Source organism: Octodon degus, unplaced genomic scaffold (genome assembly GCF_000260255.1).
Source record: "Octodon degus isolate 3935 unplaced genomic scaffold, OctDeg1.0 scaffold00037, whole genome shotgun sequence".
In the NCBI taxonomy this organism is placed as follows: domain Eukaryota; kingdom Metazoa; phylum Chordata; class Mammalia; order Rodentia; family Octodontidae; genus Octodon; species Octodon degus.
Genome location: NW_004524613.1, coordinates 5,610,344 through 5,637,422, shown reverse-complemented (window position 1 = coordinate 5,637,422; position 27,079 = coordinate 5,610,344). Strand labels below are relative to the sequence as shown.

The 27,079-nt window shown below is 52.7% G+C and overlaps 2 protein-coding genes and 1 non-coding gene across 5 annotated transcripts in view; 1 reads left to right on the top strand and 2 right to left on the bottom strand.

Moving 5' to 3' along the window:
• Positions 1-1,021, top strand: part of Trpc4ap (transient receptor potential cation channel subfamily C member 4 associated protein) — a 99,503-nt gene extending 98,482 nt beyond the window's left edge. For both annotated transcript variants that reach the window (XM_004630843.2, XM_004630842.2), the window contains exon 19: positions 177-1,021. In XM_004630843.2, coding sequence (XP_004630900.1) covers positions 177-314 — 138 coding nt within the window. In that variant the 3' untranslated portion in view covers positions 315-1,021. The remainder of the gene's footprint in view (positions 1-176) is intronic.
• On the bottom strand, positions 994-24,567 carry Myh7b (myosin heavy chain 7B). 2 transcript variants are annotated; one of them, XM_023714779.1, is made up of 42 exons: positions 24,524-24,567; positions 24,137-24,295; positions 22,138-22,244; positions 21,838-21,981; positions 21,363-21,519; positions 21,082-21,109; positions 19,285-19,381; positions 16,967-16,990; positions 16,723-16,815; positions 16,533-16,596; positions 15,391-15,489; positions 14,498-14,601; positions 14,204-14,342; positions 13,812-13,930; positions 13,572-13,721; positions 13,248-13,418; positions 11,903-12,082; positions 11,676-11,808; positions 11,510-11,586; positions 11,045-11,132; positions 10,763-10,880; positions 8,863-8,986; positions 8,638-8,774; positions 7,737-7,992; positions 7,010-7,252; positions 6,143-6,319; positions 5,916-6,061; positions 5,548-5,638; positions 5,073-5,462; positions 4,847-4,973; positions 4,635-4,753; positions 4,350-4,546; positions 3,870-4,219; positions 3,634-3,758; positions 3,420-3,535; positions 2,671-3,067; positions 2,469-2,594; positions 2,196-2,366; positions 2,009-2,113; positions 1,832-1,927; positions 1,314-1,451; positions 994-1,232 (listed from the first exon to the last, which is right to left on the bottom strand). In XM_023714779.1, the coding sequence occupies exons 2-42, from the start codon at positions 24,225-24,227 to the stop codon at positions 1,221-1,223; spliced, it is 5,826 nt and encodes a 1,941-aa protein (XP_023570547.1). In that variant the 5' UTR covers positions 24,228-24,295; positions 24,524-24,567; the 3' UTR covers positions 994-1,220. The 2 variants fall into 2 exon arrangements, with proteins under 2 accessions (XP_023570547.1, XP_012370111.1); XM_012514657.2 differs by lacking the exon at positions 24,524-24,567 and having other exon boundaries at positions 24,137-24,344.
• A 1,290-nt stretch (positions 24,568-25,857) lies between these two features.
• On the bottom strand, positions 25,858-25,959 carry LOC111816711. Its single transcript, XR_002821060.1, has one exon. It is a non-coding gene; the product is annotated as a small nucleolar RNA U13 (small nucleolar RNA).
• Between the last annotated feature and the right edge of the window lie 1,120 nt (positions 25,960-27,079).

The following is a 27,079-nucleotide window of genomic DNA, read 5'->3' as shown; positions in this document are numbered from 1 at the left end:
GCCTCAGTCCTGAGTGGGTGGCAGGTGGGCAGTGGGCATGCAGGCGCAGAGGAGGGTCATTCTATGTGCAATGAGCGTCCTCACCTGGATCACTGGGCAGGCTGCTCTCCGTGCCCCAGGGTTCCAGCTTGGCCTAGGTCCTCCAGGCGCCCTCCAGCCCCTCTGTCTTTACTCAGAGCTCCTGTATCAGCTTCTCATACTGGAAGGAGACAGTGTCCATCCTATTGAACCCAGACCGCCAATCACCTTCTGCCCTCGTGAGCTACATTGAAGAGCCCTACATGGACATAGACAGGGACTTCACCGAGGAGTGACCGGGAGCATGGCCTTGGGAGGCTGCTGGGCCTGGGCCAGTGCAGGTGCATGTGGGTGCCCATGCCACACGCCCTGCCCATTCCCGTCCCTCCCTGCCTCCGCATCAATGCCCACCTGTCCCAGGTCTGACATACAGGCGTAGCGGTGGGAGGGAGCATCCTGCAGGCCTGTGGCCCTCGGTCTGGGGGAGCCTCAAGATCAGGACAGGGGCGCCTTGCTCATCCCTCGAACCCAGGGGCCCTGCTGGACGGCCCAGAGGAAGAAGACTTAGGACAATAGCTCTGTCTGAGTTCTTGCCCGGTCTCATGGCTGTCCTGGGGTGACAAGGGAGATAGGGGCCCCCTCTGTGTGCAGAGCCTCTGGGCCTAGGCAGAGGTTCTGAGCCTTGGGCAGGCCTGGGGGTACAGAGAATGCCACCTTCCCCCAGGCCCGCCTGTCTGTTGTCCCCTCCCTCCTTCGTCTTCCTTTAGCCCCCCTGGTTCTGTTTGCTCATTGGCCACCGTGTTCATCTTGGGGAACCTGGTCTCCCCATCCCTTGGGGTATGAGGTGGCTGTGCCTGTCCCGCCCCGGGGCAGCATCTCCTGCCTGAGCCCGAACACAGAAGTCTGGCTGGGAGTTCATCCTTGGCCCTTCCTGTGTTGCCAATTTATTAACAGCAAATAAACCAATTAAACGGAGACTATTAAAGAACTTTATTTTAAATGATTGATGTGGACTTGATTTTGTCCATGGGATTACATTCCCTTTCTTTTAATTCCAGGGAATAAGGAGGACACAGCTATGTGCATAGACGTGGCATTTATTCAGGGTGTTCCAGGGCTTGGAAGGATGAGTGGCCACAGATGGAGGTGAAAAGATGACAGGATCTCAGCAGATGTCCTTCCTCAGCGTGGAGCTCAGGCTGTCACTCCTTGTGCTAAGAGGCAAGGGGGGCAGGGTGAGCTACGCTGCCACCTCACACACCCTCTATGGAGGGCAGTGCCCCTCAGCCCCTCACCTTCGGGCCCAGGGCATCCCGGGTCCGCGCCCGCAGCTTGTTGGCCTGCGTCTCCGCCATGTCGGCCCGCTCCTCTGCATCGTCCAGCTCGTGTTGAGCCTTGCGGTACTTAGCCAAGTTGGAGCTGGCCTGCTGCTCCTAGGGACATGTGCAGGGCCTTGGCTCCCCTTCAGTAATGGAAGTGGCCACTCTAGTCCTCTCCCCTTCCCACCTCACCCCTCACCAGGAGCCACGGCAGGAAGCAGAAAGTAGAAAGTCCTTCAAGGCGCCCGTGTGCCACCCCAGCCATCAAAGGTACCTCTAGGCGTACTACGGGAAAGCAGCTGGGGCGTGCTCAGTCTAGTCTCTTCTGGAGATGTTAGGGACTTCAGGGGCACCACTGAGCTGGGCTGAGGGAGCCACTACCATTCAGGGGACCCTGCACTGACATCTCACTTGGCTGCAGGCCACCAGCAGACCCTGGAGCCAGCTGAGATTGAGTCACTCTTGGCATCCTGACCAGTCCCCAGTGTGCTCACCGCCTCCTCAAACTGGCGTTTGTAGCTCTTGACCTTGCTCTGCAGCTTATCTACCAGATCTTGCATGCGAGCCAAGTTCTTCCTGTCTTCCTCAGCCTGAGCAGGTGGAGGGGACTCAGGGTGTGCCCAGACTGGGCAAGCTCCCGGGCAACCCCCCAAGTAGACCCTGTCACCCACCTGGTACGCAAGCTCCTTGACCCGACGCTCATGTTTGCGCACGCTCTTGAGGGCTTCTGCGTGTTTCTTCTGCTCTGCGTCCAGCTCGGCCTCCAGCTCCCGCACCTGGGGGCAGCAGAGGGCAGGCCTGCTGGCTGAGCCTGCCTGGCCACACCCTGCTGGGGGAGGGCTTGCAGGGCAGCAGTACCTTGGCCTCCAGCTTCTGCACCTGCTTCTTGCCGCCCCGGAGGGCAGCCTGCTCAGCCTCCTCCAGGCGGGCCTGCAGCTCCCGCACTGTCTGTTCCAGGGTCTTTTTCATCCGCTCAAGGTGTGCACTGGTGTCCTGTTCCTTCTTTAGCTCTTCAGCCATCATGGCCGCCTGCAGTGCAGGGAAGGAGAAGGCTGGTCAGAGGGCAGGAGCCCCAAGGGTGCCCTCTGGCCCCCACCCTGCCCTTCTTTCCACCCTGGTTCAGAGCCTCACATCAGTGATGGCCTTTTTAGCCTTCTCCTCTGCTTCCCGCCTCTCCTGGGCAGCCTCCTCCACTTCCCCACTCAGCTGGGCCAAGTCTGCCTCCAGCTTCTTTTTCTGGTTCAGGAGACCTGTGTTCTGGAGGAGAGAGAGTCTCAGCTGGCTGGCAGGCCCCCTGCCCTTGACCCTGAGGGCATCACTGGCCCATCCCTACCTGCGAATGCAGGAGGTTGAGTCGTTCGGTGGCCTCTAGCAGCTCCTGTTCTGCCAGCCGCCGGCTGCGCTCGCCCTGTTCCAAGACTGCCCGCAGCTCTTCAAGCTCCGCAGCAAGCAACGCCGTGCGACGCTCCAGGGCCTGTGCCTGCTCCCGGAGCTCCGCAGCCAGCCTCTGCTCCTCATCTCGCCCCGCCTGCTCCTCCTTGAGTTGGGCCTGCAGCAGCCGTGTGGCTGCCTGTGCCTCCATGGTCTGGCGGGTGGCGTGGCCCAGCTGCAGCTCCAGCTCATTGAGGTCCCCCTCCATCTTCTTCTTGAGCCTCAGCGCCTCATTGCGGGCCCGGGTCTCCGCATCCAGGGAAGCCTGCAGAGACTCCACGGCCCTCTGGTGGTTGCGCCTGTGGGAAGGCAGAATGCAGGGTGGGCTGGGCATGAGGAAGGAGTGGCACAAGCAACACAGGAGCCCTCAAATGCCCAGGGCCTGCTGGGATGGAGACCCATTTCAGGGAAGCATCACTGTGCCGATTTAAAGCCCGTCGTGTACTTGCTTTTCTTGATAGCAAGTTCACAGCTGAGAGCGAAGCCCAGAAAGGGACACAGTAAACTCTGGGTCAACTTGACTAGCTTCACGGAGGTTCCCATCTGGAATGGGGACCTGAGAAAGCCATGATGTCCAGGTCAGCGTGCCACCAGGGGCATAGACACTGCTTTCAGTGCTTTCTCTGCCAGGGGGCAGGGCAGTAGCCAGACCTCAGGTTAGTGCACTCCTCATCCTTTTCTGCCAGCTTCCGGTCCACTTCTGCCTTGACCTGGGATAGCTCCAGCTGGATCCGAAGAGTCTTAGTCTCCTCCAGTTCCAGGGCCCCCTGGGAACACAGAGGCGGCAGTGTGGGGCTGGGGGATTCGAGGAGTAGAGTGACCGATGGAATCGCAGGTTAGCACCGCCTGCCAGGACGTTCCTGACCTCAGCCTCCTCCAGTGCCGCCTGGAGCTCACTCTTCTCCCCTTCCAGCGCCTTCTTGGCTTTCTCCAGTTCCTGGATGCTCTTCCCACTGAGGCTGACCTGGTCTGTGAGGTCACTGATCTCCTCTAGAGGGGACAGGGCATTGAGGGACTACCGCATGGCTCATGCCCCAACCCAGGTTACTTCCTTCATCCATTCCAGAGTATCCTTAAGGTCCTCCCAACCCTGGGTCCTACCCTGCAGGTTCTTGTTCTCCCGCTTGAGTGTCTCCAGAGCCTCAAGTGCCTCTTCATGGCTGTGCTGAAGCCGGAAGAGCTCGGTGCCCAGGCCCCGGGCTTCCCTCTGTGCTGCCTCCAGCTCCCGCTGTGTCTCCTCCTCCTGCCGCCTGCGTTCCTCCAGAGCCCGCTCCAAGTGTCGCTGTTTCTTGTCCAGTGCAGCAGCTGCTGAGGTCGCCCGCTCTAGCTCCAGGGTCACATCTTCTGTCTCCGTCTGCAGCCGCAGCTTAGCCTTCTCCAGGGATGAACACTTGGCGTTTGCAGCTTCTACACCCTCTTCTGCCTCCTGCAGTCTCAGGGCCAGCTTCTTTCTGGGCCATGGACCAACAGGGTGAGGATACATAGGGCAAGTGGTCCGCAGCAGAGGGCCCCCACTCTCCTCCCCCTCAGCAGGGCTCAGGCACAGATAAACTGGCAATAGCCTGGCCCCCAGACCCTCACTTGGCCTCCTCCAGCTCCTCGGTCCTCTGGATGGCATCTGCCTCGTATTTGCTCCTCCACTGGGCTACCTCTGCATTGGCTTTGGACAGCAGCCTCTGCAGCTCAGCTTGGGCCTCAGCCTCCTCCTCATGCTGCTCCCGAAGGAGGTCACAGTCGTGCCGCAAAGCCTGTACTGCGTGGGCCAATGCACTCTTGGCCTGCAGGGACATCAGTGACCTTAGCATTGGTCAAGGCCAACAGCTTGGTGCATGACAGCCCACCCTACAGTTGTCAGTGCTCACGAACCTTGCTCTCCTCCTCTAGCTGCCTCCGAAGTTCCTCCAGGCTCTGGGCAGCAGAGGTCTTCCCACGGCTCAGCTGGCTGATCAGAGACTCCTTCTCCTCCAGCAGGCGGCCCAGCTCCCCTGTAGGCAGAAGGCCAGGCAGGCAGGTCGGGTGGGTGTGGGCAGTACTAGGCGGGCCCCTCCTGGTGTGGCCCAGCTGAACCCTGGCCTCACCATTCTCAGTCTGCAGCCGCCCACGCTGTGTGCTTGCATCTGCCAGCTGCCGCTGCAGCTCTTCTACTTTGATCTTGGCCTCACTAAGCTGATCTTCATAGGTCCGGCACAGCTTCTCTGCACTGGCCTAGGATCCAAAGTCAGGGGGTCAAGACAAGTCAGAGGACAAGGCAGCTCCTATAGGCAGGACTTAGAGTGAGGGTGGGTCAAGACGAAGACCACACACCTTGCTGCGGGCCAGGGTCTCCACATTCGCCCCCAGATCGTCCACCTCCATGCGCAGCTCACTCTTTTCCTTTTCCAGCTTCTGCCGCACCCGCTGCAGGCTGTCCACCTGCTCCCCCAGCTCAGCCGCACTGTCCGCCTGCTTGCGCCGCAGGGTGGCCACTGTGGCCTCGTGCCGCAGTGCTGCCTCCTCCAGCTCCCGCCGCAGGCGGCCCAGCTCAGCCTCTCGCTTGCGGCAGCCTTCGCGCTGCCCAGCTGAGGCACCGCCTGCCTCCTCCAGCCGCTCACTCAGCTCCTCCAGCTCCCGGGCGGCTTCTGCCCGCTGCTTTTCCACGCGGGCCCGGGCTGCCCGTTCGGCCTCTAGCTCCTCTTCTAACTCCTCAGCCCGTGCCTGGGTGAGGGTGAACAGGGGGTCAGCCCAGTGGGCTTCTGGCCCTGCCTTGGCCCTCCCTGGCCCTCCTCAACCCTCTGCACACCTGCAATTCCTTGATCTTCTTCTGCAGTTGGGCACCCAGGAGCTGCTCATCTTCTACCCGCAGGTTTAGCTGACTCAGCTCTGAATCCTTCCTAGGAGCACAAGGTGGGCTGAACCATGAAGGCCTAACTGCCATGTACCTGCCCCAACCCCACTCCTGAGGCCCTAAGTGACCAACACCCCCTGTGTACCTACTGCTATGGGCCCTGCCGCCTTCAGTCCTGAGCCAGGAACAGCAGAACATTACCCCTGCCATAGTGATGCCATACCCCACAGACACACTCTGAACCTCCTCAGTAACAACTGGTAGTGTCCAGAAGGGAGGGAGGACCCAGTCAGGCTCGGGAGGCTCTGCCACCCCACACCTACTTCTTGAGCATTTCCTCCAACTGCTGCTTGTCTTGGGTGGTGTCTGTCACAGCCTCCTGGGTCAGTTTCAAGTCGCCCTCCAGCTTGCGCTTGGCCCGCTCTGTGTCTATCCGCAGCTTTTTCTCCTGCTCTAGGGAGCACTCCAGCTGTGGAGCGGGTAGGACTCAGCTCTGCCAACCTGCCTGCCCCCCTGCCCGCCCCCGCCCCCCAGGGCGGCCCTGACTTACATCATCTACCTGCTGCTCCAGGCGGAGCTTGGCCTTGGCCAGAGCACTCACACGGTCCTCCTCGGCCTGCAGGTCGCCCAGGGCCTGCTGGTGTGCCTCTTGCAATGCTTTCTTCTCCTTGGTCAACCGGGCCACTGACTCATCCAGTGTAGCCATCTCCTCTGTCAGGTTCTTCACCTGTTCCAAGGCCGTGGTCACCGAGGGGAGGTCCCTCCCTGCACTCTGGTTTGAGCAGCCACAGCCCTTCCAGCTGTGGTTGCTTCACTGTAAGCTCCATGCTTCCCACCCACCTCAAGGAGAAACCCTCCTTGAGCTGTGTGGAGAGATAATGGGTGAAGGCTCAGCCCTGGGCACAGGCGCTGGCAGGCAGATGTCAGCCCCTCATGCCGAAAGGAATTGAGGCAGTTCTTTCCTCTCCTGGCCTAGTCCTGCGCGCCTGTGAGGACCCAAGCAGGCAGCTGACCGCCCCTCAGCCTCACTTTGCCCTCCTATATAATGGAGTCAATACTACCAGTACCATGAGCCACAGCCAGTGTGAGTGCTCAATGATAGGAGGCAGCTGAGGGCTACAGAGCGAGGCATATAGAGCTAGGGATATGGCACGCCTACTCTCCAGGGTCTTACAGTTTAGCACAGACAACTGCTAGGATTGGCTGAGCACCTGGAGTGTGTGAGGCCCATACTGCAAGCTCAGCCTCAGCCATGCTGTTGAGACAAGTGCTGCTAACCCCATGGACAGATGAGGAATCAAGGCCGACAGGAGGCTGCATGGCAGAGGCCCAGCAGAGTCCAGGAGGCACATGTAGCTGCCTGGCCCCAACTTGGTCCCTAGGCTTGAGCCCATCCTGCAGCTGGCCTGGCCCATACCTTGTTCTCAGTGGCTTGTTTCTCTTTCTCAGCCTTGGCCAGGGTCAGCTCCAGGTCATCAATGTCTTTCTTGAGCTCTGTGCACTCATCCTCCAGCTTGCGCCGGCGTGCAGCCAGGTCAGCATTCACTTCCTCTTCATCCTCCAGCCGCTCATTCAGCTCCTTCACCTTTGCCTCAAGCTGCACCTTAGACTTGATCAGCAAATGGCAGCGCTCCTCAGCATCTGCCAGGTTTTCCTGCTCCTGGAGGGCAGAGAGAGTAGGGCCAAGCTGAGGGACACAGAGCCAGGTGCTGGAGAACAAAGTGCTTTGTCAATGCAGAAGTTTGATGCTCACCCTCTGCTGGGCCCTGGGGAGTTTTCAGACCCTTTGCCATGCCCTCTAGCTATGACCCTATGAACCTGGGTTCCCACCATCCCTACCCAGAAAAGAAAGCAAGGGTCTGTTTCAGGGGCAGCCAGGAGGGGACAGCTGGGGAGCTGGGGCTCATTTGCAAGTCTGCAGGACTCCAAGGCTGAGAGCACCAGGGCACATGGCCAGATGAGGCCAAACACGTGCTCATGGACCTCATCTAATGGCACCTCCAGGGCAGGAAGAATGGCACATGGAAGGCTCAGATATCCAGAGCTCTTTAGGGCCAGCCTGGCTGTAGCCTCTCCTCAGAGCAGCCTGGGGTCTCAGAGGGGACCCAAATGAGCACAGGGGGCCCTTTACCCATCCTACTCACTGCCTGCAGCTGCAGCGCCAGGTCATTCTTCTCCTGGGTGACACTGACTTGGGTCTCCTCCAGCTCCTGGCGCTTGGCCTCAGCAGCTGCCAGTGCCCCTCGCAGTCCTCGAAGCTCTGCCCTCAGAGCTGCCAACTCCTCCTCAGCTTGTGCAGAGCGCAGCAGTGGCTTCATCTTGAAAAAGAGCTTCATCCATGACCAGTTCTTAACAGCATTGAAGGCACGGATGTTCCACTGGATGGTGAACAGGGCATCCCTAGGGAGAGGGAGACCCTGTAAAGCCAGCCCAATGTTCTCCTCACGATGAGGCCAGAGGGTCCCTGAGCCCCTTCCCTGGCATCCCTCCAAGCCCCTGCCCATGCTATCTCATTTAGTGTTCCCAAGAGCCCTCTGGAAGACCTAATTCCTACATTGAGGGTGAGGTTAAGGGAGCAGCCAAGGCCCCACAAATCTGTTCCCTGTGGGGTATGAGGTAGTTTTTGAAACCCTAATGTCCAGGAAGCCTCTAGAAGTGAGGAAAGGGTGGGGGTGAAGGTGGTGTTCAGCAACCAGGCCCTGGAGTCAGAATGTAGGCTCACTTCCCAGACCTAGGTTGGGGTATCACAACACCTACCTCTCAAGACTGCTTTACCTTTTAACCAAGAAAATGTAACTAAAGTATCTGGCCCAGGCCTAGAAACCACTGGATGCCACTGTTACTTCCCCAGGCCATCCTCCAGCATGGCGAGGACTACAGGTGTTCAACCCAGACTGTGGCCAAGGAAATGGTGCCTGGGGGGCCAGGGGTGCAGAGCAGAGCCTCGCCCAACCACCCACAGGATATAATCTGACTGGACACGGGGGCTCTGTGGACCAAGGGACAGTGGCCACACCTCCACCCTGTCTACTGCCCCACACCCACCTGCCTCCCAGCATGCGCTGGTACTCAAGGCGCATGAGGCGGCCCCGGCTTCGTGCCTGCAACAGTGTCAACACCTTGGCCAGACGCTGGTCACGGAGCTCCTCTAGGACGCCCAGAAGCCCAGCCTTGAAAAACACCTGGGGATCGAGTGACAGAGTGGCCAGATGTGAGCTGTGCTCTGGGTGACTGTGCTCGCCCAGGGTCAGCCTTAACACACGCCCAGACCTTGGTGTGACCAAACTGGTACTGGGTGTGGTCAATGTCTAGTGAACCCAGCAGCTTCTCTGTGGCCTTCCTGCTGTCCATGAAGGTGTCATCTGGGATGGCACTGGGGTTCAGGATGCGGTACCTGAGACAGCAGGGAAGGGCTGGTGAGCAGCAGACAGGACACAGGACACTGAGAAGGGAGAACCAAGGACCAAGTAGGCCACTGGAGTAGAAGGGGAGTCGTTCCTGGTCTTCTAGAGGTGAGTGCAGATTACGCAAGGCATACACTGAACAAGGTGGCAGGGGAGATGTCGCCAGATTGGGGATTTGGGGCATTCTCCTTAAAGCCCTTGGGGTGTATTTGAATGCCCTCAATACAGTTTTTAAAAAGGATGCAGTTTTCACAAATGTACTAGTTTTGTAACTGTTAAAGATAAACATAAAGGTAGTGTACTATACCATATCACAAATGAGACATTTGGGAGAGAATTCTACTCAGAAGCATCAAGGGTTCCTACTATGTCTACCCCTTAAAAAGATACATGCATAGGAGCAAGGGTCCGTGTGGGCCAGGTGCCATGCGGCCACATGACGAAGAAAAAACCCAAACACATAAAAGTGCCCTCACTAGGAGGGCATGCTTTGATTTGCTTTGTTTTTTGAGACAGGGTCTTGTTACATAGTTCAGACTAGCTCTGAACCTACTATGTAACCCAAACTGGCCTCAAACTCGCAGCAATCCTTCTACCTCAGCCTCCCAAGTGCTGGCTGGGATTATAGGGGCATACCATCATGCCCTGTTTAGAAGGGTTTGTTAAAGTATATGGTTCACTAGACATTTCTAGTCCATCTTGAGCTGCTTAACAGTCACAAAAAATGGATGATGATGCATTCGTAAGCCTGTTGATAGAAAACAAGACTGAAGACTGGGCATGGTGGCACATGTCTATAATCCCAGCATTTAGGAGGCTGAAAATAGGAGGATCACTATGAGTGCAATCTGCGTAGGGAGACCCTGTAGACCCTGTACTAAATACAAAAAAAAAAAAAAAAAAAGACTGATAATTAAATGAAAACAGACTAATGCACTGTGTGTGGGTGTGGGAAGTTGCACATACGCTAGCACACACAATGCCCAACGTGGTGATGCCCCCCTGCTACCTTTCGTGCTGTGTGTCCCCATTTATACAGACATTTATGAAGGGCAGCATGGATGCCCACCTTGTCCATGGAAAAGGAAGGAACAATGGATAGTTTTAACCTGATAAAATCATACCTCTCAAGGGAGGGGGACAGGAAGCTGAATGTGTTGATGGAGCACTCAGTACATGCCAGGCATTATATGAAATCTGGTCCATGTGAATTCTCATTCAACTCCCAAATCTACATCTGCCTGCTCTCCTGAGCTCCAGCAAAATGAGCCAATCACCCTTCCAACTTTTCCTCTAGGATGCCTGCTGGAGGCGTTTCCGCACTGATATGCCCAAGGCAGAGTTCACATCACTACTGATTCCTCAAATCAAAGCACCCTGCCTTGTGCCCCAGTAAATTCACTGCCAACTCCCCAGTTGCTCAGGCCCAAAACCTGGGTGTCTCCACGATGGTTCCTCTTTTCTAATGCTATGTCCAAGTCACCTGCAAGGCCTGTTGACCCCACCTCCCACCCACATTTACCCCAAGTCTACAGGTTTCTCTTCCAGCCAGCCTCCCAGGTCTGAGCCACCACAGTCTCCCTCAGGGACACCTACCCAGCACCTCAGAGTCCCCGCCTCCTCCTCAGGGACTAGTACCTGCTTTTCCCTCAGGCCGTAAATTATCCCTTTTTTGCCCCTCGGGCTGTGGCTTCCACCTGGAGCTTAGGGCAGGGAAAGGGGGCTGTAGGTGAAATTGAGTTGAGGATAAAAGAGGAGCCACATACCGCTGCCTGAAGTCGGCGTACAGCAGCCTGTTAGGGAATCCTTGGCGGCAGATCCGGATACCCTCTAGGACCCCATTACAGCGTAGCTGGTGCAGCACCAAGAAAGCATCCATGACCCCTAGACACAGTGGGGTTAAAGGAAAAGGTCAGAGATCTAAGAACACAACTTCAGGCCCCATAAAAGGCAGCTTTCCACAACCAGGACTTCTGTGAGTGTGCACAGGCCCTGGGAGGTGAAGCAGAGAACTATTTCCCAATTTTTACCGGGTTGTCCTTCCTTACCAGGGGTCTTGTTCTCATTTGGAACAATACAGCGGACGAAGTGGGGCTGCGTGGCCCGCAGGTTGGTCATCAGCTTGTTGAGGTTCTCCTGGGAGTGAGGAGAGTGGGGAGAAGCACAGAAGGGGCAAAGAACCAGAATTGGAAGCCGCAGTGGGTTGGGCCTGGAAGGACTGGCCTAACTCGCTCCTCCCCTGTGTCCTTTCACAGTGCTCCTTTGTCCACCCTCTTCCATCACCAACTTCCAGTCTTCACCCCCACAGGTCCCGCCCTCAGAGACCCTGCGGCTCCCTCTCCTTCCCCCAGCCCTGCCTAGCAGTGTGGGGACGGGAAGCAGCACAGACTTGCTGTGATGTTCACGTGGAGAGGAATTAAACATCACTGCAAGTCTTAACGGCCGCCCGCCCAGGGTGCAGGGGACACGGCTGGGAGTGGACAGGACCACACGGGGTCTCCTCTGGGACTCACCTTGTGCAGCTGGGACACTGTCTGGAATGAGGCTGCCTTCTTTCGCTTCTCTTTCACTCCAGACTTGGGGGGCTCAGCTAGCAGCAGAGACATGGGGCCTGTCACTGCAGGGAATGCCACCCTGTAGGCCCCTTTGGGGATGACAAGCTTGTCCCTGGGTACTCACTGGAACAGGAGCCTGAATAATTCTCATAGAGATTGGCAAGGAGCTTGTTCTGTGACTTTTGGAAGATGGGGACCACCGTCTCATTTAAAGGATCCTTGTTTTTCTCCAGCCAGCCCACGATGCTATAAGGCACCTGGCAGAGATGAGACAGGGGCTGAGCCACAGTGGGGGAACCTGAGGAGGGAAAAAGGAGCATGGCTTGGGGCTGGGCTCCAAAGGAAACCTACCACGCCTGCGTAGTGGACCACCTCGAAGTGGGCCTGATATTTGCGTTTTTTATCAGGCCGAGGCTGCTGGAAATTGGGTGATTTCCCTGAATGGTTGTCATAGAGCTTGGCCCGGAAGCTTGCATCTGAGGCCTTGGGGAACATGCACTCCTCCTCCAAGATGGACAGGATTCCTAGTGGCTGAGGACAGAGAACAAGCTTGAAGGGCCAGCCCATCCTGGCTGAGCCAGACCTTTTGTCTCCCAAACCACTGTCCTCTGGGAGCCATTCCAGATCCCCAGCCCCAACTATCTTATCTGAGGGTTGGAGACCAGACCAGCTCCCAGGAGCCTCACCTTCAAAGAAAAGTTTGACTTGGCTTTCATCTGAGTCACAGCACAGAATTATCTTCTTTTCTTATAAAACATGTGTAAATCCAAACTGGCATCTCTATACCCACTCTTGTTTTATTTTTGAATAAATAGGTCCCTCAGGTTGACTTTGAATTCACTATGTGGCCACAGGCTGACCTCACACTTGTGGCAGTCCTCCTGTTCAGCCTCCCAAGTGCCAAGATTACAAGTGTGCACCACCACACCCAGATTTGTATCCATTTTTCCCCCAACATTCATGGGGCACGCGCATGCACGCACACACACACGCACACACGGTAAGAAAAAAGGACACCAAGTCCACGTTTTGGCTCCCATACTTACTAGCTATGGGAAGTTCACATCTCACTAAACTTCAATTTCCCAACTTGCTATTGGGAAAATTTTTATCGGCAGCACTGATAGCTTTTTCAAGTGGGATTGGAAACCAGGTGTGCTCTTACCATTGAGCTACATTCTTAGTCCTTTTTATTTTTTGAGACAAAAATTCCTTGAACTTCCCAAGCTAGCCTTGAACTTGTGATCCTCCTGTCTCAGCTTCCTGAGTAACTGAAATCACAGGCTTGCTCCACCACAATAGGACGCAATAGTACTGACATAACAGCAAAAACCTGTCAGCCCAAAACCAACCAAACAAAAAACTATCAACTACCTAAATGCCCAACAGTTGAGGATCATATGAGAATCGTCTGCTACAGGATCCATTCTGTTTCCTTCAGCAATATTCAGCATACATTTTCTAAGAAAAAGTATGAAGTGAACTGAGTCTACAGCCAGAAAGAAAATGGTTGCCCACCCCAAAGGAGTTGGAGGAAATTAATTCAAGGGTTAAGACACAGGTAGTAGCAGGAATAAAAACAATTTTTTCATTGTTTCCAGTTTTTCTTTAATCTTCTTTCCTCTATTCAACACATTTACACACGCACTTGACGAGCACACACTCTCCTTCTTGCGCAAGTGTCAAGCAGGCCTACCTTCTCGATGAGGTCAATACAGGGCTGCAGGTCGAGGCCAAAATCGATAAAGACCCAGTCGATGCCCTCACGCTTGTACTCCTCCTGCTCCAGCACAAACATGTGCTGATTGAAGAACTGCTGCAGCTTCTCATTGGTGAAGTTGATGCACAGCTGCTCGAAGCTGTTGAACTATGAGAAGGAGGTGGCAGCTCAGCAGGCTCCTTGCAGATGGGACAGTGAGGCCCCTAGGAGCAGGGATGAGAACCAACTCACCAGGCCCACCTCCCTCCCATGATCCTCTGTCTTCAGAGAACAGAGCCTGGGGCTGGGGTCACTTCTCACCTCAAAGATCTCAAAACCAGCAATGTCCAGGACTCCGATGAAGAACTGCCGGGGCAGCTTTGTGTCCAGGGTCTGGTTGATCCGTGACACCAGCCACCGGAACAGCCGGTCATAGGTGGCCTTGGCCAGAGCTCCCACTGCAAACACCACCTGGAGGAGAAGGGAGGCTGGGCTGGAAACTGGCAGGGAGAGACTCCTTCCTCACTGTCCCCAGGTAGGGTCGGCCTTCAGGCAGCTCACCTGCTCTACACTCTGGCCCTTGGTCACATACTCATTCCCCACACGCACCCGAGGGTGCAGCAGGCCTTTGAGGAGGTCCCCACTGCTGACTCCCATCAGGTAGGCAGCCTTGTCAGCACCTGGCAGGCAGACAGTGTGGTTAAGGAAAGCGGAGGACAACAATGAGCTAAGGGGGTTCTGTGCATCAGCCTGGGGTGAAGGAAGGAAGTTGTGTGGAGTCAAGTCATAGTGTCGGCCTTAGAAAAGTGAGGGTCTAAAGTTGAGGAATCAGATACAAGTAAGACTGAGGCCAAAGGCCACAGATAAAAGTTAGGGTTAATAATGGTCAAGGACAAAAGGTAGAGATCAGGGCTGAGATGAAGGCCAGACAGACCAGGGTCAGGGCCCCTCACTCTCAGTGCCATCGGCCTCAGCCTGCTCCTCTCGCTGCTTCTGCTTGAACTTCATGTTGCCAAAGTGCAGGAGGGCACCCACGATCTTATAGCAAGCACATTTCTCATCCACGCTGAAGCCCAGGATGTCCATGGCATGCTGGGAGTGGGAAACACAGGGGGTTCAGAGAAGTATCTAAGGTCCACCTAACACTGCCCCTCTGACAGTGCTCCTGGCCCCCCTCCCGGCACACCTATCCATGAGCCCCCACATTGGAGGTGCTCTGCTCAGCCCTCGCCCAGCATGACCCATACATCTGTGGAGATGAGCTCCTCCCCATCGTCCATGTTATCCACGGTGATGACGCCCTGGCTGCAGAAGTGGTAGTCATAGGGGTTCATAGACAGAAGCAGCATGTCTACGAGACAACAGGGTTGGAGGGGAGGCTGTTCACATAGGTTCTCTCTCTCCTATCTCAGCACAGTGGGGGCCCAGCCAGCAGGAGTGTAGGCTCTTCTAGGATTTCTCTGGAACCTGGGTTTTTAATCCCCACCTGTGTCCATGGCTTTTTCTTAAAATTGAATTTTTATTTACTATGTAGTGTCAGGCACTAAACCCAGGCCCTTTTACATGCTAGGCTAAGTGCGCCACCACTGTGCCACACCCAAGCCCTATTTTTTTTTTTTTTACATTTTTGAGGGGCTGCTTCTTTGCAGTTCTCTGAGGGATGAGCCAGCCCTTGTATCTCAGTCACCTCTTGGCTACTGCTCCTAGCCACTACCCTGACTCAGAACCTGAGCTGAGTACTAGGCACAGAAGCCTGCCCAGACTGCCCTCCAGGGGCTTACAAAGGAGGTCACTGGTGCAGACAACCATACAGATTGAACTTCACTTGCCTCAGTGCAGGGGCACCCTGTGGTGCTGAGAGGCCCCTGCTTTGTGGATGGCAGGAGGGGCATCGGTTTGTGTGAGCAGCTATATAACTTTGCAGAACAGTGGCACTAAGCAGCCCATTTTCTGGCCCAAGGAGCTCAGCAGGAATCAGAAATCCAAGGAGGGAACAAGGGGACAGAATGGGCTCTGAGTCCCTAGTGAAGTAAGGAGGTCCTAGCCCTCAGGACATGGGGAATAGCCATCCCAAGGGGGCCTGGAAGGGCCAAGCAGCCCCTCTGGGTTCTGACTCCTTCCCTCCATTCTTAGCCCTTACCCTGCAGCTCTGGTTTCTTCCCGGAGAGGATCTGGTAGTAGACATGGTACCCACGCTCACCAGGCAGCTGGAAGATCACTCTCGACTTCTCCAAGAGATCTGCAGAAAAGGGAAGCCTGCCTGCCATCGCCTGCTCCTCCCCATGTGGACAACCCAATGGGGGGCACAGAGTGGGGAAAAGGAGACAGTGAAGGGCAGGGGTGCCACGTCCACATGGACCAGCATGTGCTGGGAAGGTGTCTCTATCCGCATCTGTGTCACTGTGTGAATGTGTTTGCTGTACCTCTCTGTCTCTGGCCAGAGGCAGTGGTGTACATCCTTGTGGATAGGGGTGTGAATAGGAGTGTCTATGAATGTAGGTTTTGGTTTTGGGTTGGGTTGGGATTTTTTGTTTGTTTGCTTGCCTGATTGTACTAGGTATCAAACCACCTAGGGGCGCTCTAACACTGAGTTACAGCTCCAGACTTGCTTATTTAAGACAGGATCTCGCTAGATTTGCTCAGGGAGAACTGGAACTTGCAATCCTCTTGCCTCTGCCTCCCTCAGTGCTGGTATTACAGGCAAACATGCCAAGCTGTTTCCATATGTGTGTGCTTATCCCTTGGGATCTGGTCAGGTATCCCAAGATGGGGCACAGTCTGCACAGGGGCTACTGTGTGCATGTGACCTTAGTGGGGCCCAGGAGCTCGTGTCTGTGCAATGGCCCCAGACAAGCAACCACCCCAGAGAGGCACTAGAAGGCTCCAGGCAGTCAGCCAGGAAGAGTGGAGACTCTGAGTCAAGGCAGGGAGCAGAGGTCAGACCCCCTTTCACAGTCACAGAAAAGACTGCAAAGAGACTGGGCCTAACCACAAGGAGCTGATAGCCAAATAAGGATCTGGGTCTTCATCTTCAAGTGACAGGAACTAGAGAAAGTTTTTAAAGCTGGGACAGGATATGGTCAGGTTAGGGTCAGATTAGAATCAGAGCAACTGGCCAGAAGATCCAGGGTGACATTCTGGTGAGTGATGAGGTGGCCAGAAGTGGATGCTGGCAGAGGGATGGAAAGAGATGCTAAGAGCAGACAGCACTAAGTGTGTGTGAACGCTCAGTTTAGCCTCTGGGCCTCCTTCCCCACCCTGCCTTCACTCTCCCAGACTCACAGCTGTCAATATCCGCAGAGGCCAGCTTCCCAGAGGGACCAAAGTGAATGCGGATGAACTTGCCCTGCAAATACAGGGACTGCCCTCAGCCCAGGGGGCTCAGCCAGTGCTGCCCCACTTGTTAGAGGCTCCCACCAGATCTAATGATCTGCTCTACTCCCAGCCACCCTCTGCCACTGTGACCACTCACAAAGCGGGAAGAGTTGTCATTCCTCAAGGTCTTGGCATTGCCGAAAGCTTCCATGGCAGGGTTGGCCTCGATGATTTGATCTTCAAGGGTGCCCTAGAGTTGGCAAGGGGTGAGGGGTCTGTCAGCTCTGGTACTTATGGACTGGTAACCAGTGAAGCCCACAGACCCTCTAATGGAAGAGGAAGGGGTGATTTCAGGACCTCAAAGCTGTTGCTTGCCCTGTTCCCACTGGCCCCATACTTACCCCAGTCTTTGTTGCCAGAAATTGCTGGGGGAGAAAAGAAGATAAAATTAGAGGGTATCAGGTCACACCAGATGAGGGGGTAGGGACAGCAGTTAAGAGGGACAGTGAATGTTAGTCACCAAAATCATTACTAACAGTAAATGTAGCACACATCTCACCACCCCTCCTCCCCACAAACTGGTCCTCCTAGGAGTGTTAAGAGTTACAAGAATAAGGAAGCAAGCATGACCCTAGCCAGGGGCTTGAGGCACAGGGCTACACTAGGACACCCCCCCCAATCTGTCCATCTTTCTCTAGCTGAGACAGGGACACCCACACCCATGCATGGCCACCTGCCCCAGCCCTCGGGGCTTTTGACTAAAATCTACTCCTCTAAAGCTCAGTCAAAGCACACACTCCTCTAGAAAGTATTCCTGACACTGAGGCTAGAAAAAGACCTCTTTCTGTTCTTGAACCTTCCTACCCTAACCTCCCTGATGGCTCTTTTGTATACTTCTTTGGTACTGTGATCAGATCTGTCTTCACTAATCATTTTATACCTATTGTCATTCAAAATGACCTTGCCAGATACATATTATTAGCCCCAATTTGCAAGTAAGAAAATTAAGACTTAGGGCAGGGAGCTGACCTGTCAGGAACACACAGCAAGTTGGGCTGCAAGCTACTCACAGGCATCTGCCTCCCTCATGCCTGTGCTCCATCCCTCCAGCTGCCTCTCCCACATCACACCCAGAAGGATTCAAGGAACTGAGCTGACACTTCTTTCCTCCTAGTCCCATCCTGCTCATTTTTCTATTCCCCCCCACCCCCCACTTTTGTTCCCCACCCTGGATGCCAGGAGCCTGAGCAGAGAGGGAGAGGAAGACTTGAATGGATTCTGGAGATAGATGTGCTCCCAGGGGCTTGTGCTCATTCATTCATTTGTTCGCCCCCAGGGAACCCAAAACTTGAAAGTGCCCATAGACGTTGCTAAGGAGAGGGAGGCAGGAGAGAAGTCACAGGCACCCTCCTCACACTCGCATCCAGAGTTTCTGTGCAAGGCCGTCTCTGGCCTGTTTGGCCAAATTTGGGTGGGAGAGAAGGGGATGGGTAGAGCGTTTAAGCTCCCACGTGTTGTGGGCAGCCTGCCTGCCGCCTCCAAAGCCTGACCATCTCCCCTAAGCTTGGTGACGAGGGCCCCTTTCTGCACAGGTGCTCCCCTGCCTCAGCCCGTCTGGCCGGGTCCTTGCCAGCTCTTGCTTCTCGCTGCCATTCTGTCTTGTGACTGGACCAACCGAATTTTCTGAACATTGTCAAAGGCTTTTTGAGTGCATAGAAACAGGGTAGGGAAGGGAGGGAAGAAAGAATCCCAAAAAAGTCACCAGCAAAACAAAACAACAGCCACAACCACAAAAAGAAAAATCAAAACCCAAGAAAATCAAATAAGAGGGAAAAAGAAAGAGAAAAAAAGAGTGAGGAAAAAAAGAAAGAAAGAAAGAAAAATGCCCCAGAATAAAGCAAGGCTCAACACGACCAGACCAAAAATGAGAGCTGTGAACAGAAGACCTTCGGCTTCTGGAAAGAAATGGCGGCCCACTGGGGGGATGCATGGTGGTCCGGGAGCAGCCACACAGCTGGCCCTTGTACTAGGAATGCAACACTTTACTTTAAAAAGGAAAAGGAAAACAAATATGTGGGTTCTGGTTGTTTTGGAGATTTCCAACAATCTTCAATCTTTATTTTTTGGGTTTTTTTTAGACAGGTTTCTAGTGCAGGCTCTATACAGTCCAGACTCTTGGCAATCCTCCTGCCTCAGCTTCCAAAGTGCTGAGATTACAGGCATGTACCACTACACCTGGCTGAAAATTTTCAATGTCTTACAGAAATCACGGGTCACAAAATTGTTGAATATCTCCTACCCTCGGCTCTGTGCATAAACCGACTCTTTCTGATTGCCAGGTCACTGTGTTTTGGGTGCATGAAAACCAAGAAAATAATCCCTTCATAGCAAAAACAGTCTTTCTGGTGAACTCTTTCAAACTATGAAGGTCACAGTTCAAGAGAAAATTTACACAGACTAGCAATGTGGCCCCACATGTGTGCACTACTTGCAGCAGGCCCAGTACACACACAGCACATCAGAGGTGGCCACGGTTTTTCTGGTCAAGCCTTGCTCAGGCCAGAGTCTCCCACCAGAGTGAGAGGCTCAGGCAGGGCAGGGACTGTGAAGAATCAAAATTTTGAAAAGAAGAAATAATAATTTAAAAAGGAAAAGAAGAGGAAAAAAAAAACAAAAAACAAGAAGCAGTGGGGATCAGTGCCCAGTGGGCGAGTCTTACGGCCTTCTTGCCCGGCCCGTCTCCCAGGGCAGCGACGATGGCAAAGTACTGAATGACCCGCTTGGTGTTAACCGTCTTACCGGCCCCCGACTCTCCGCTTGGACAACACAAACATGAGTCACCAAGGCCCATCTGGTCTAATGCCCCAGCCCGCAACACCTCACCCCTCAAAAAGGATACCCATTCTCTCACTCCCCCGACTCAGCTCCCAAACTACCACCCCCAGCTCCAAGCCCCCAGTGATAGGTCAATCATCCAGATGTTGTTCTCAAAGCAAGCCAGTGGAGGGCATCCCCCCAGGCGATCGCATGTGTGGTGACTACGATTCCCTGCGTGCAGCTTAGCTCCTGGCGCTGGGACAGGTCCTTGACCTCCATCTGCTCTGTTAAGGCTCAGAAAACTTTGTAAGGCAGGGACCATTAGTTTTTAGTTTTGAATCTTTATTTATTTCTTTGGTACAGAGCCTTGCTATACAGTTTAGACTCATAGTAATCCTCCTGTCTCAGCCTGCCCAGCACTGAGATTATAGGCGTGCACCACCACACCTGATTTCAGTGGCCAGCATGGCGACACGGTATGTGGTACCAGGGATTGAACCCCGGGTCCTTGTGCTTACCAGGCAGGCACTTGGACCACTGAACTGTCTGTCCAGCTGGCAGGGACCATTATTATTTTCTGGATGAGGAAATAGGTCTTGGAAGTTGTGGCCTTTTTCTGTTGGTCCGGGCGCATGTATCAACTCACTGACTCATTTTTCTATGCTACAGGTAGGATTGTTCTAGTTGTATTGGTGAAGTTAAGCCCAGGGACATACAGTAGGAAATGGAAGCATGAGAATTTGAATCTATGTGATTACAAAGCCCTTGCTATGTGTGTGCATGAGTGTACGTGTGTGTGTGTGTGTGTGTGGGTGTGGGTGTATGTGTGTACATATAAACAAGGTTCATGTTAGCTTGGCTGGACATAAACCTGATATGTAAGAAATTTCAGCCATACAGGGTGGTGCACATCTGTAATTCCAGCTCTTGGGAGGCTGAGGGAAGGGGATTACTGGGTGTCCAAGGCCAGCCTGGGCTACACAGTGAGTCTACTCTCAGCCCGAACAGCATAGGGAGACCCTGTCCCAAAAATCAAAAACAAAAAACCTAAAAAAAAAAAAAAAAAAGGAAATTTTGTATTTCCCATGAAGGAAAAGAAAGGATCAGAACTAAGATAGAGAGATAAGGAGCCAGTGAGAAGGAGATGCTAAGAAGGATGGTGGGAGGGGAAGGAACTTCACCTTTCCCTTTTGCCCGAATTAAGATCCCACAAAAGAGCAAGGTGGAAGAGTCTGGGCCCCGGGGAAGGTGGCACTGGAGCTGGTGCTCACTCCTGTGCTTGGGCACCCCCCTTCCAACCCCTACTCATAAACAGGGGCAAAGCAAATACTCAGACCTGAGTTTTCTTCAGCTGGGACACTGTACCCAGGTGGTAAACCACTGCTCTGAGCATTTGGGGTTTGTTTTTCAGTACTACTGCTTGAACCCAGGAGCACTTATTACTGAGCTACATCCCCAGTTATTTTTATATTTATTTATTTATTCATTTATTTTTTGGGACAGCCTCACTAAGTTGTCCAGGCTAGCCTGGAACTTGTGATGCTCCTATCTCAACCTCGTGAGGAGCAGGAATTACTGGCACATATCACAGAGCCTCACTCTGAGCACCTGAGATTCTATGCTGCAAAATGACTTTGCTTCTGCCTCTTCTGCCAAGGGGCCCAAAGTTCCCACCCAGCCCGCAGGGCCCCATACTCACGTGATCAGCATGGACTGGTTCTCTCGATCTGCAGGAAAGGAGAGGAGACAGGAAAGTCAGCAAGGTGAGGAAGCAGCATGCGCTGGGGAAGCCAGTTCTCTCTTAAGCTGAAAATGGAGAGAACTGGAGGGCCACCTAGATTGGAGGGGCAGATGCTATGCTAGTGGCCATTAGCCTCAAAGGAGGGCAGTACAAGTGGAGGGAAGAGGGTTCTTTACAGAAGCCTTCCTGAAGCCAGGGCAGGGGTCTTGGGTGGGGGAAGCGGGTGGAGGCGGCCTTACTGCGCAGCATATCGTTGTAGGCATTATCTGCCACTGAATATATATGAGGCGGGGCTTCTGAGCGGCGCTTTCCCTTGTAAGCAGCCACCACAGAAGCTGTGTAGACCGGGAGCCATTTGTAGGGGTTGATGGTGACACAGAAGAGGCCTGAGTATGTCTGAGGAGAGAAGGTAGAGGTAGAGTTTTGTTTGGGGAATCTAGGCTCCCATTCCCAGGCCCCCATCCTCACGACTCTACAACTCCTACAATAATCCTCAAGGAGCCACTTGACACACCATGCTATCCCCCACAGTTGTCCTGGCCCTGCCCAGCCCTTTCTCTTGCCCCTAGCTCCCTTCCAACCGGTGGCCCCCCCGGAAGGGCCCAGCGACATCACCCAAACGGCCTTCATTTCAGCTGGGGCACTCCTCTGCCTCTTCTGAGCTGGGCCCCCATAACCCTGCCCCCACAGCGCCCTGCCCTGGCCATGGCTCACGTAGATCATCCAGCGAGCATAACGCTGGCGCAGGTTGTGCAGCACTGAGGCCTCGTTGAGGTGTGTCATCATAGCCATGTCCTCCAGCAGGTCAAAGCGGGGTGGGTTCATGGGCTGCAGCTCAGTTTCTCGCACAGTCAGCACCTGCCAAGGAGACATCATTCAGATGAGGGATGGAGAGTGACCAGTTGACTTCGCCTTTCACTCCTGCTCACACACTCCTGCAGCCAGAGTTAGAATCTCACAGGCAGGAGCTGTACCCTCACAGAGGGGATTATCTCAAGAAAGGGAGAGCAGGACCTTCTGGTCTTTGGTTTCCACATTGACTTTGCCTCCGGTCGCCTCCGACTTGACCTCAGCCTCCACGTAGGCATCTTGTTCATCCGGGACCCACACTCGTTTCTTCCCTAAGTTGCAGAAAAACCATCAGGACTATGAGACAGGCAGAGGCACCCCCAGGGGTTCAGCTGGGCTTCCCAAACTGTGTCCATAGAGCTGTGCCCCTGTGTCTCAAGACATCCTTCTGGCAGGACACAGGAGTCCTTGTGAAGACCCATTCAATCCCAGGGCAGAGCTAGGAGGTTCCCTAGAGATTAAAAATATCTCTTGATTGGAAAAATGTCTGTTTTGTGCACTTCAGTTCAGATCCCCATTTTAGTCATACATGTCTTGCAACATGGGAAAAATCCGTCATTCTCTCTGCACCTGTTTCTTCTATACAGAAGCCCCACGTGAAGCAGTTCCTCAATACTGCATCAGGCATGTAACTCTCAGAGGGTGTTTGCCTTCCCCAGTTCACTGCAGATTCAGATATCTTAACTGTGTCCAAGGCTCTTTCCTGCCTGACTAGCTGGCCTCAGATCCAAAATCTGGAGAGTCCAAATTCTGTTTGTTTATTTATTTATTTATTTAGTTTTGGTATCAGGGACTCAAACTCAAGAGCTTGAGCCTGCTGGGCAGGCATTTATGCTACTGAGCTATCTCTCTAGCCTTGTCATTTTAGTTTTGTGTCAGGACCTCACTCCGTAGTTCAGGCTATCCTTGAAATCATTGCATACTCCAGGCTGGCCTTAAACTAGCATTGATCCTCCCGCCTCAGGCTCCTCAGTTCTGGGATTATAGGTGTGCACACCACCACATCTGGCTTGGACAGTCCAAATTGTGTGGCAGTTAAAATTGGACTCTTGTAGTGTACACCTCTAATCCCAACTACTAGGGAGGCTGAGGCAGAAGGATTTTAAGTTCAAGACCAGCCTGGCTACATATCCTCGTCTCATAACTAGATTCATGCCTGGCAAGCACAAGGTCCTGAGTTCAACGCAAAACAAAACAACTAGATAGATAGATAGATAGATAGATAGATAGATAGATAGATAGATAGACAGACAGACTTGAGTATGACTACAGACTACAAACTTGATCACTTCATCCCTTCTACTTGCTAGCCAAGTGCCTTGCATAACTTTCAGACCTCTGGGCAAAATACTACAAGCTCCCTTGTTTAAAATTTATTTTAAAATTCAAGGTGGCAGGTTAGCGTGATGATGCTTGCTCATAATTCCAGCACTCTGAGAAGCTGAGGTGGGAGGATCCCAAATTTGAATCTAGTTGAGGCAACTTAGTGACTTAAGATCTTTTCTCAAAACAAGAAATAAAAATTAAAAGATGATAATATTAAAGTGGTAAATCAAGCACAAGGCCTTTCAAAGTATGGTGTCCCATGCAGCTCTGGAGGTTGGACACCTCTGAGGCTGGCTGTGACCCTGGTTCCCACCTTCCCAGGATGTTGAGAAGTAGCACATTAGGTAATTTACTCCAGGCCTGGCATACAAAAAGCACTCTATCCACATTGCCTATTGTTATTATTGTCCCATGAGCAAACCAAGTCATAAATAGTAGTCTTTATTCCTGTTCCTAATAAACAGTGGCTTTGGCTCTGTGGAAAGTGCTAAAAATAAGCCCAGCACAGGTTCTATGGAGATGTGAAGGCAATCTGCACATAGGTCTACTGGTCTCGTCTCAGCCTCAGCTTCCAGCCTGAGTTCTCACAGACTGCAGCTCCAGGAGGCAGACAGTATTATCCCATTTTGCAGAAGGACAAACCAAGGCTTTCTCACAGATGCACAGTGAGTACACACTGTCCCTGGGGTTTTAGCCTCCATACCCCAGAATCTAAAGCAAAGATCCAGAGCTAAAGTTATCAGGCCCCTCAAGCCCCAAGAGGAATGCCACTTTGTCCCTACACTGATCCTGGTTTGAGTCCACAAGGACTGTACCGTTCCCTCCTGCTTTTACTTACCATCCCATGGGACAGTGTGCACCTTCATCAGCTCCTGGTAACCCTGGCGGAGGTAGCAGGCAGACTCTCCGAGTTCACTTACATCCATCATGGTGGCAAGAGGCAGAGGAGAAGGGCTTGGAAATCTGGGTGACTCTAGGTGGTCCTAGGCAGGAAGCACTGGAAGATGGCAGGGACAAGCAAAATGAGGGACCAGGGAACCTACTGGGTATGATCCTCCAATCCACAGAGCCTGACTTTCTGGGTAAACCCCAACACACATGCACACCCTCAAACACCAGAGCGTTCTCTCCTCTCCTACTGAGATGGAAGACCCATGCTCACCCAGGGACACTCTCACCCGCCTCCCCACCCACCCTTGGACTCCAACCAGTCTTGATCACCCACCTCGGCACCACGGTGAGAGCAGGGAGTTATGCTACCCCTTTTTATTGTGGCAGTCAAGGTCAGTGGAGGAGAGCTATGTCAGCAATCTCCACGTGTCACAGCCCCCCCAGCCTGGCCACAGGACACAAAAAGCAAATTCCCTTTTATCTCTACCAGCACAGCCCCTGGGCTATTTTTACCTCCTATTGTCAGGGGATCACAAAGGCCAAAGAGAGACACTCTACTCAGAAATAGGGAGGCTGGGATTCAGACTGACCCACCAGGGACAAGGCAGTGAGGAGCTCTGAGGCAGAAACTGAATCACAGATAGTCTGCTACACCCAGAAAAAAACCCACGCTGAGAGAAACAGAAAGCAAAGAGACTAACAGAGAAGAACCACAGAATGCCCTTTGGGACCACCTTGTTCGACTCTGTATACCTCAAGGTAGACTGAGGCCCCAAGAAAGGAAAGCACTGACCAGGTCTCACAGATCAGCAATGACAGCTGCAAGTGAGAAAGAGAAACCACTTACAAGGACCCCCTTCCAGCACCAAGACCCTCTTCCTTCCTTTGCCTCCATGTCCATCTCTCTGAGGGCCTCAAAGGGAAATAACAGATGAACAAAATCAAATTGAGACTAAAGAAGTAATTTGGCTGAAGAAAAACAAATCCATTAAATTTAGATGAATTTTTAAGAGCCCCTTTGTATTCTAATATTCAAGACAATCAAGAAACCAATTTTCTGCTCCTCATTCTCAAAAAGGGTTTGAGGGTACTAGCACTCGGGATGCCTGATACAGGAACTTTCAGGTTCTCTTCTCTCTCGTCTTAATTTTGGATGTCACAGAATTTTATAATTAGAGAATCAAAGGTTTCAACAACCTCAGATGCTCATCCATTGAACTAGAGCATTCCAGAGCCCAGATTCCAACCAGACATCAGACTGAGCTCAGCATTTAAAGATCTAAGAACTGGAGACACCAGACACACAGCACTAGAGCAGTCCAGAGGCGGGATTCCACACGGACTTCAGATTGAGCTCAGAGACTCAAAGGACCCAAGAAACTTAAGACACTTGACACAGAACTAGATTTCTAGAGCCAGCTTGCAACCAGATGCCAGACAGAGCTCACACAGCAAAACCTCTGTGCCAGTGGTGTACCAATTCCAAACAGACAATGTGCTAAGTAAAATATGTAAAGCTGATTCCAAAAATACATTTTCAATCATACACAGTTCACAAAGGGGCAAAATGAGCATATGGGGATAGAAGTGAAAGAGTAGTCTTCTAAGAGCAATGCATGAAGGACATAAAGACGCTTTTTCTTTTCCTTTTTCTTTTTCTTTTTTTCATATCAGACAGGTAATGTGCCCACATTGTAACAAGGTTTGAGGGAGGCACATCTCATACATAAGGCATGAACACCCAATCATCACGCTCATGAATGGAAGGATCTATTTTTTGTTTGTTTGTCTGTTTGTTTTAAAGCAAGAGTATCACTCTAATTCAGGCACCCTTGAACTCACTCTGCTCACTGTACAGCCCAGGCTGGTCTCAAACTCATTTGCCTCAGTCCCCTGAGCACTGGAATTACAGGCATGTGCCACCTTACCTAGCAAAAGAGGCTTTTTCAATTTTATTTATTTACTTATTTTTATTTGAGACAAGGTCTCATTATGCAGCTCAGACTGGTCTTGAGCTCACTTTGTAGCCCAGGCTGGTCTCAAACTCACAGCAGTCCTCTTGCCTCAGCCTCTCAAGTGCTGGGATTGCATACAGGGTATACCACCACACCTGGTAGAAAGATGCCTCTTCAAAGCAGAAAATGCTTTGTGTATTAAACTGAGTATTGATTTACTATATGTATATTACATGAAAACTTTCCCAAAAAATAAATTACTTGGGTGGGGGGCGATGCTGGGACACTACAGCAAGGAGTGTGAGGAAACAAAGCCTAAGTGGTTTCTTAGGGCAAATGATCAGATGGCCAGCAGTGGTAAAATTAAATTTTGGAGTGGGCTACTGAGGAGCCCTGGCTTACCTGGATAGCTATATGAACATAGCCCAGGAGCAGACAGGAGGGTACGAAGAGGACGGCGACAGAGTAAGTGCAGGGATAGATTTATGTGAGGAAACAATGGTTATATGTGAGTACACAAAAGAGAAGGATGTGAAGACATCGAGGAAGCAATTCTTTTCATAGTTGCATATATTTTTATGAAGTGTTTTTCTATATTTTGGTTCTTTTGTGATGTAAATTACCCTGATTTCACGGTAGTTGGTGATTTTTCACTGACATGTAAGATAAATGTATAAAATATGGATTAAATTATAAGGACACTATCAGGCTTAAGTTTCAGTCATTTTCTTTTACTCTGGTGTCAGTATAAAAAAAAATCCAAGATGTTTAAAAATCAAAAAAGGGGCTGGAGAGATGGCTCAGTGGTCTAAAGCACCTACTTGAAACAAGCTTGGCAATGCACAGGGACCGTGGTTCAATCCCCCAGCACCACACGCCAGCCAGCCCCGCCCCCTGGTGGGCTGAGCTGGCCACACACACACACACACACACAC

What these genes read in the sequence shown, in the direction of transcription:
- Myh7b (XM_023714779.1), bottom strand. Translation starts at nt 24,227, where the DNA reads ATGATGGATGTAAGTGAACTCGGAGAGTCTGCCTGCTACCTCCGCCAG. An exon ending in AGCTAGAGGAGGAGAGCAAG is followed by an intron (nt 4,547 to 4,634) that starts GTTCGTGAGCAC and finishes ATGTCCCTGCAG; the next exon opens with GCCAAGAGTGCATTGGCCCA. An exon ending in TGCAGAAGCTGGAGGCCAAG is followed by an intron (nt 2,114 to 2,195) that starts GTACTGCTGCCC and finishes TGCTGCCCCCAG; the next exon opens with GTGCGGGAGCTGGAGGCCGA.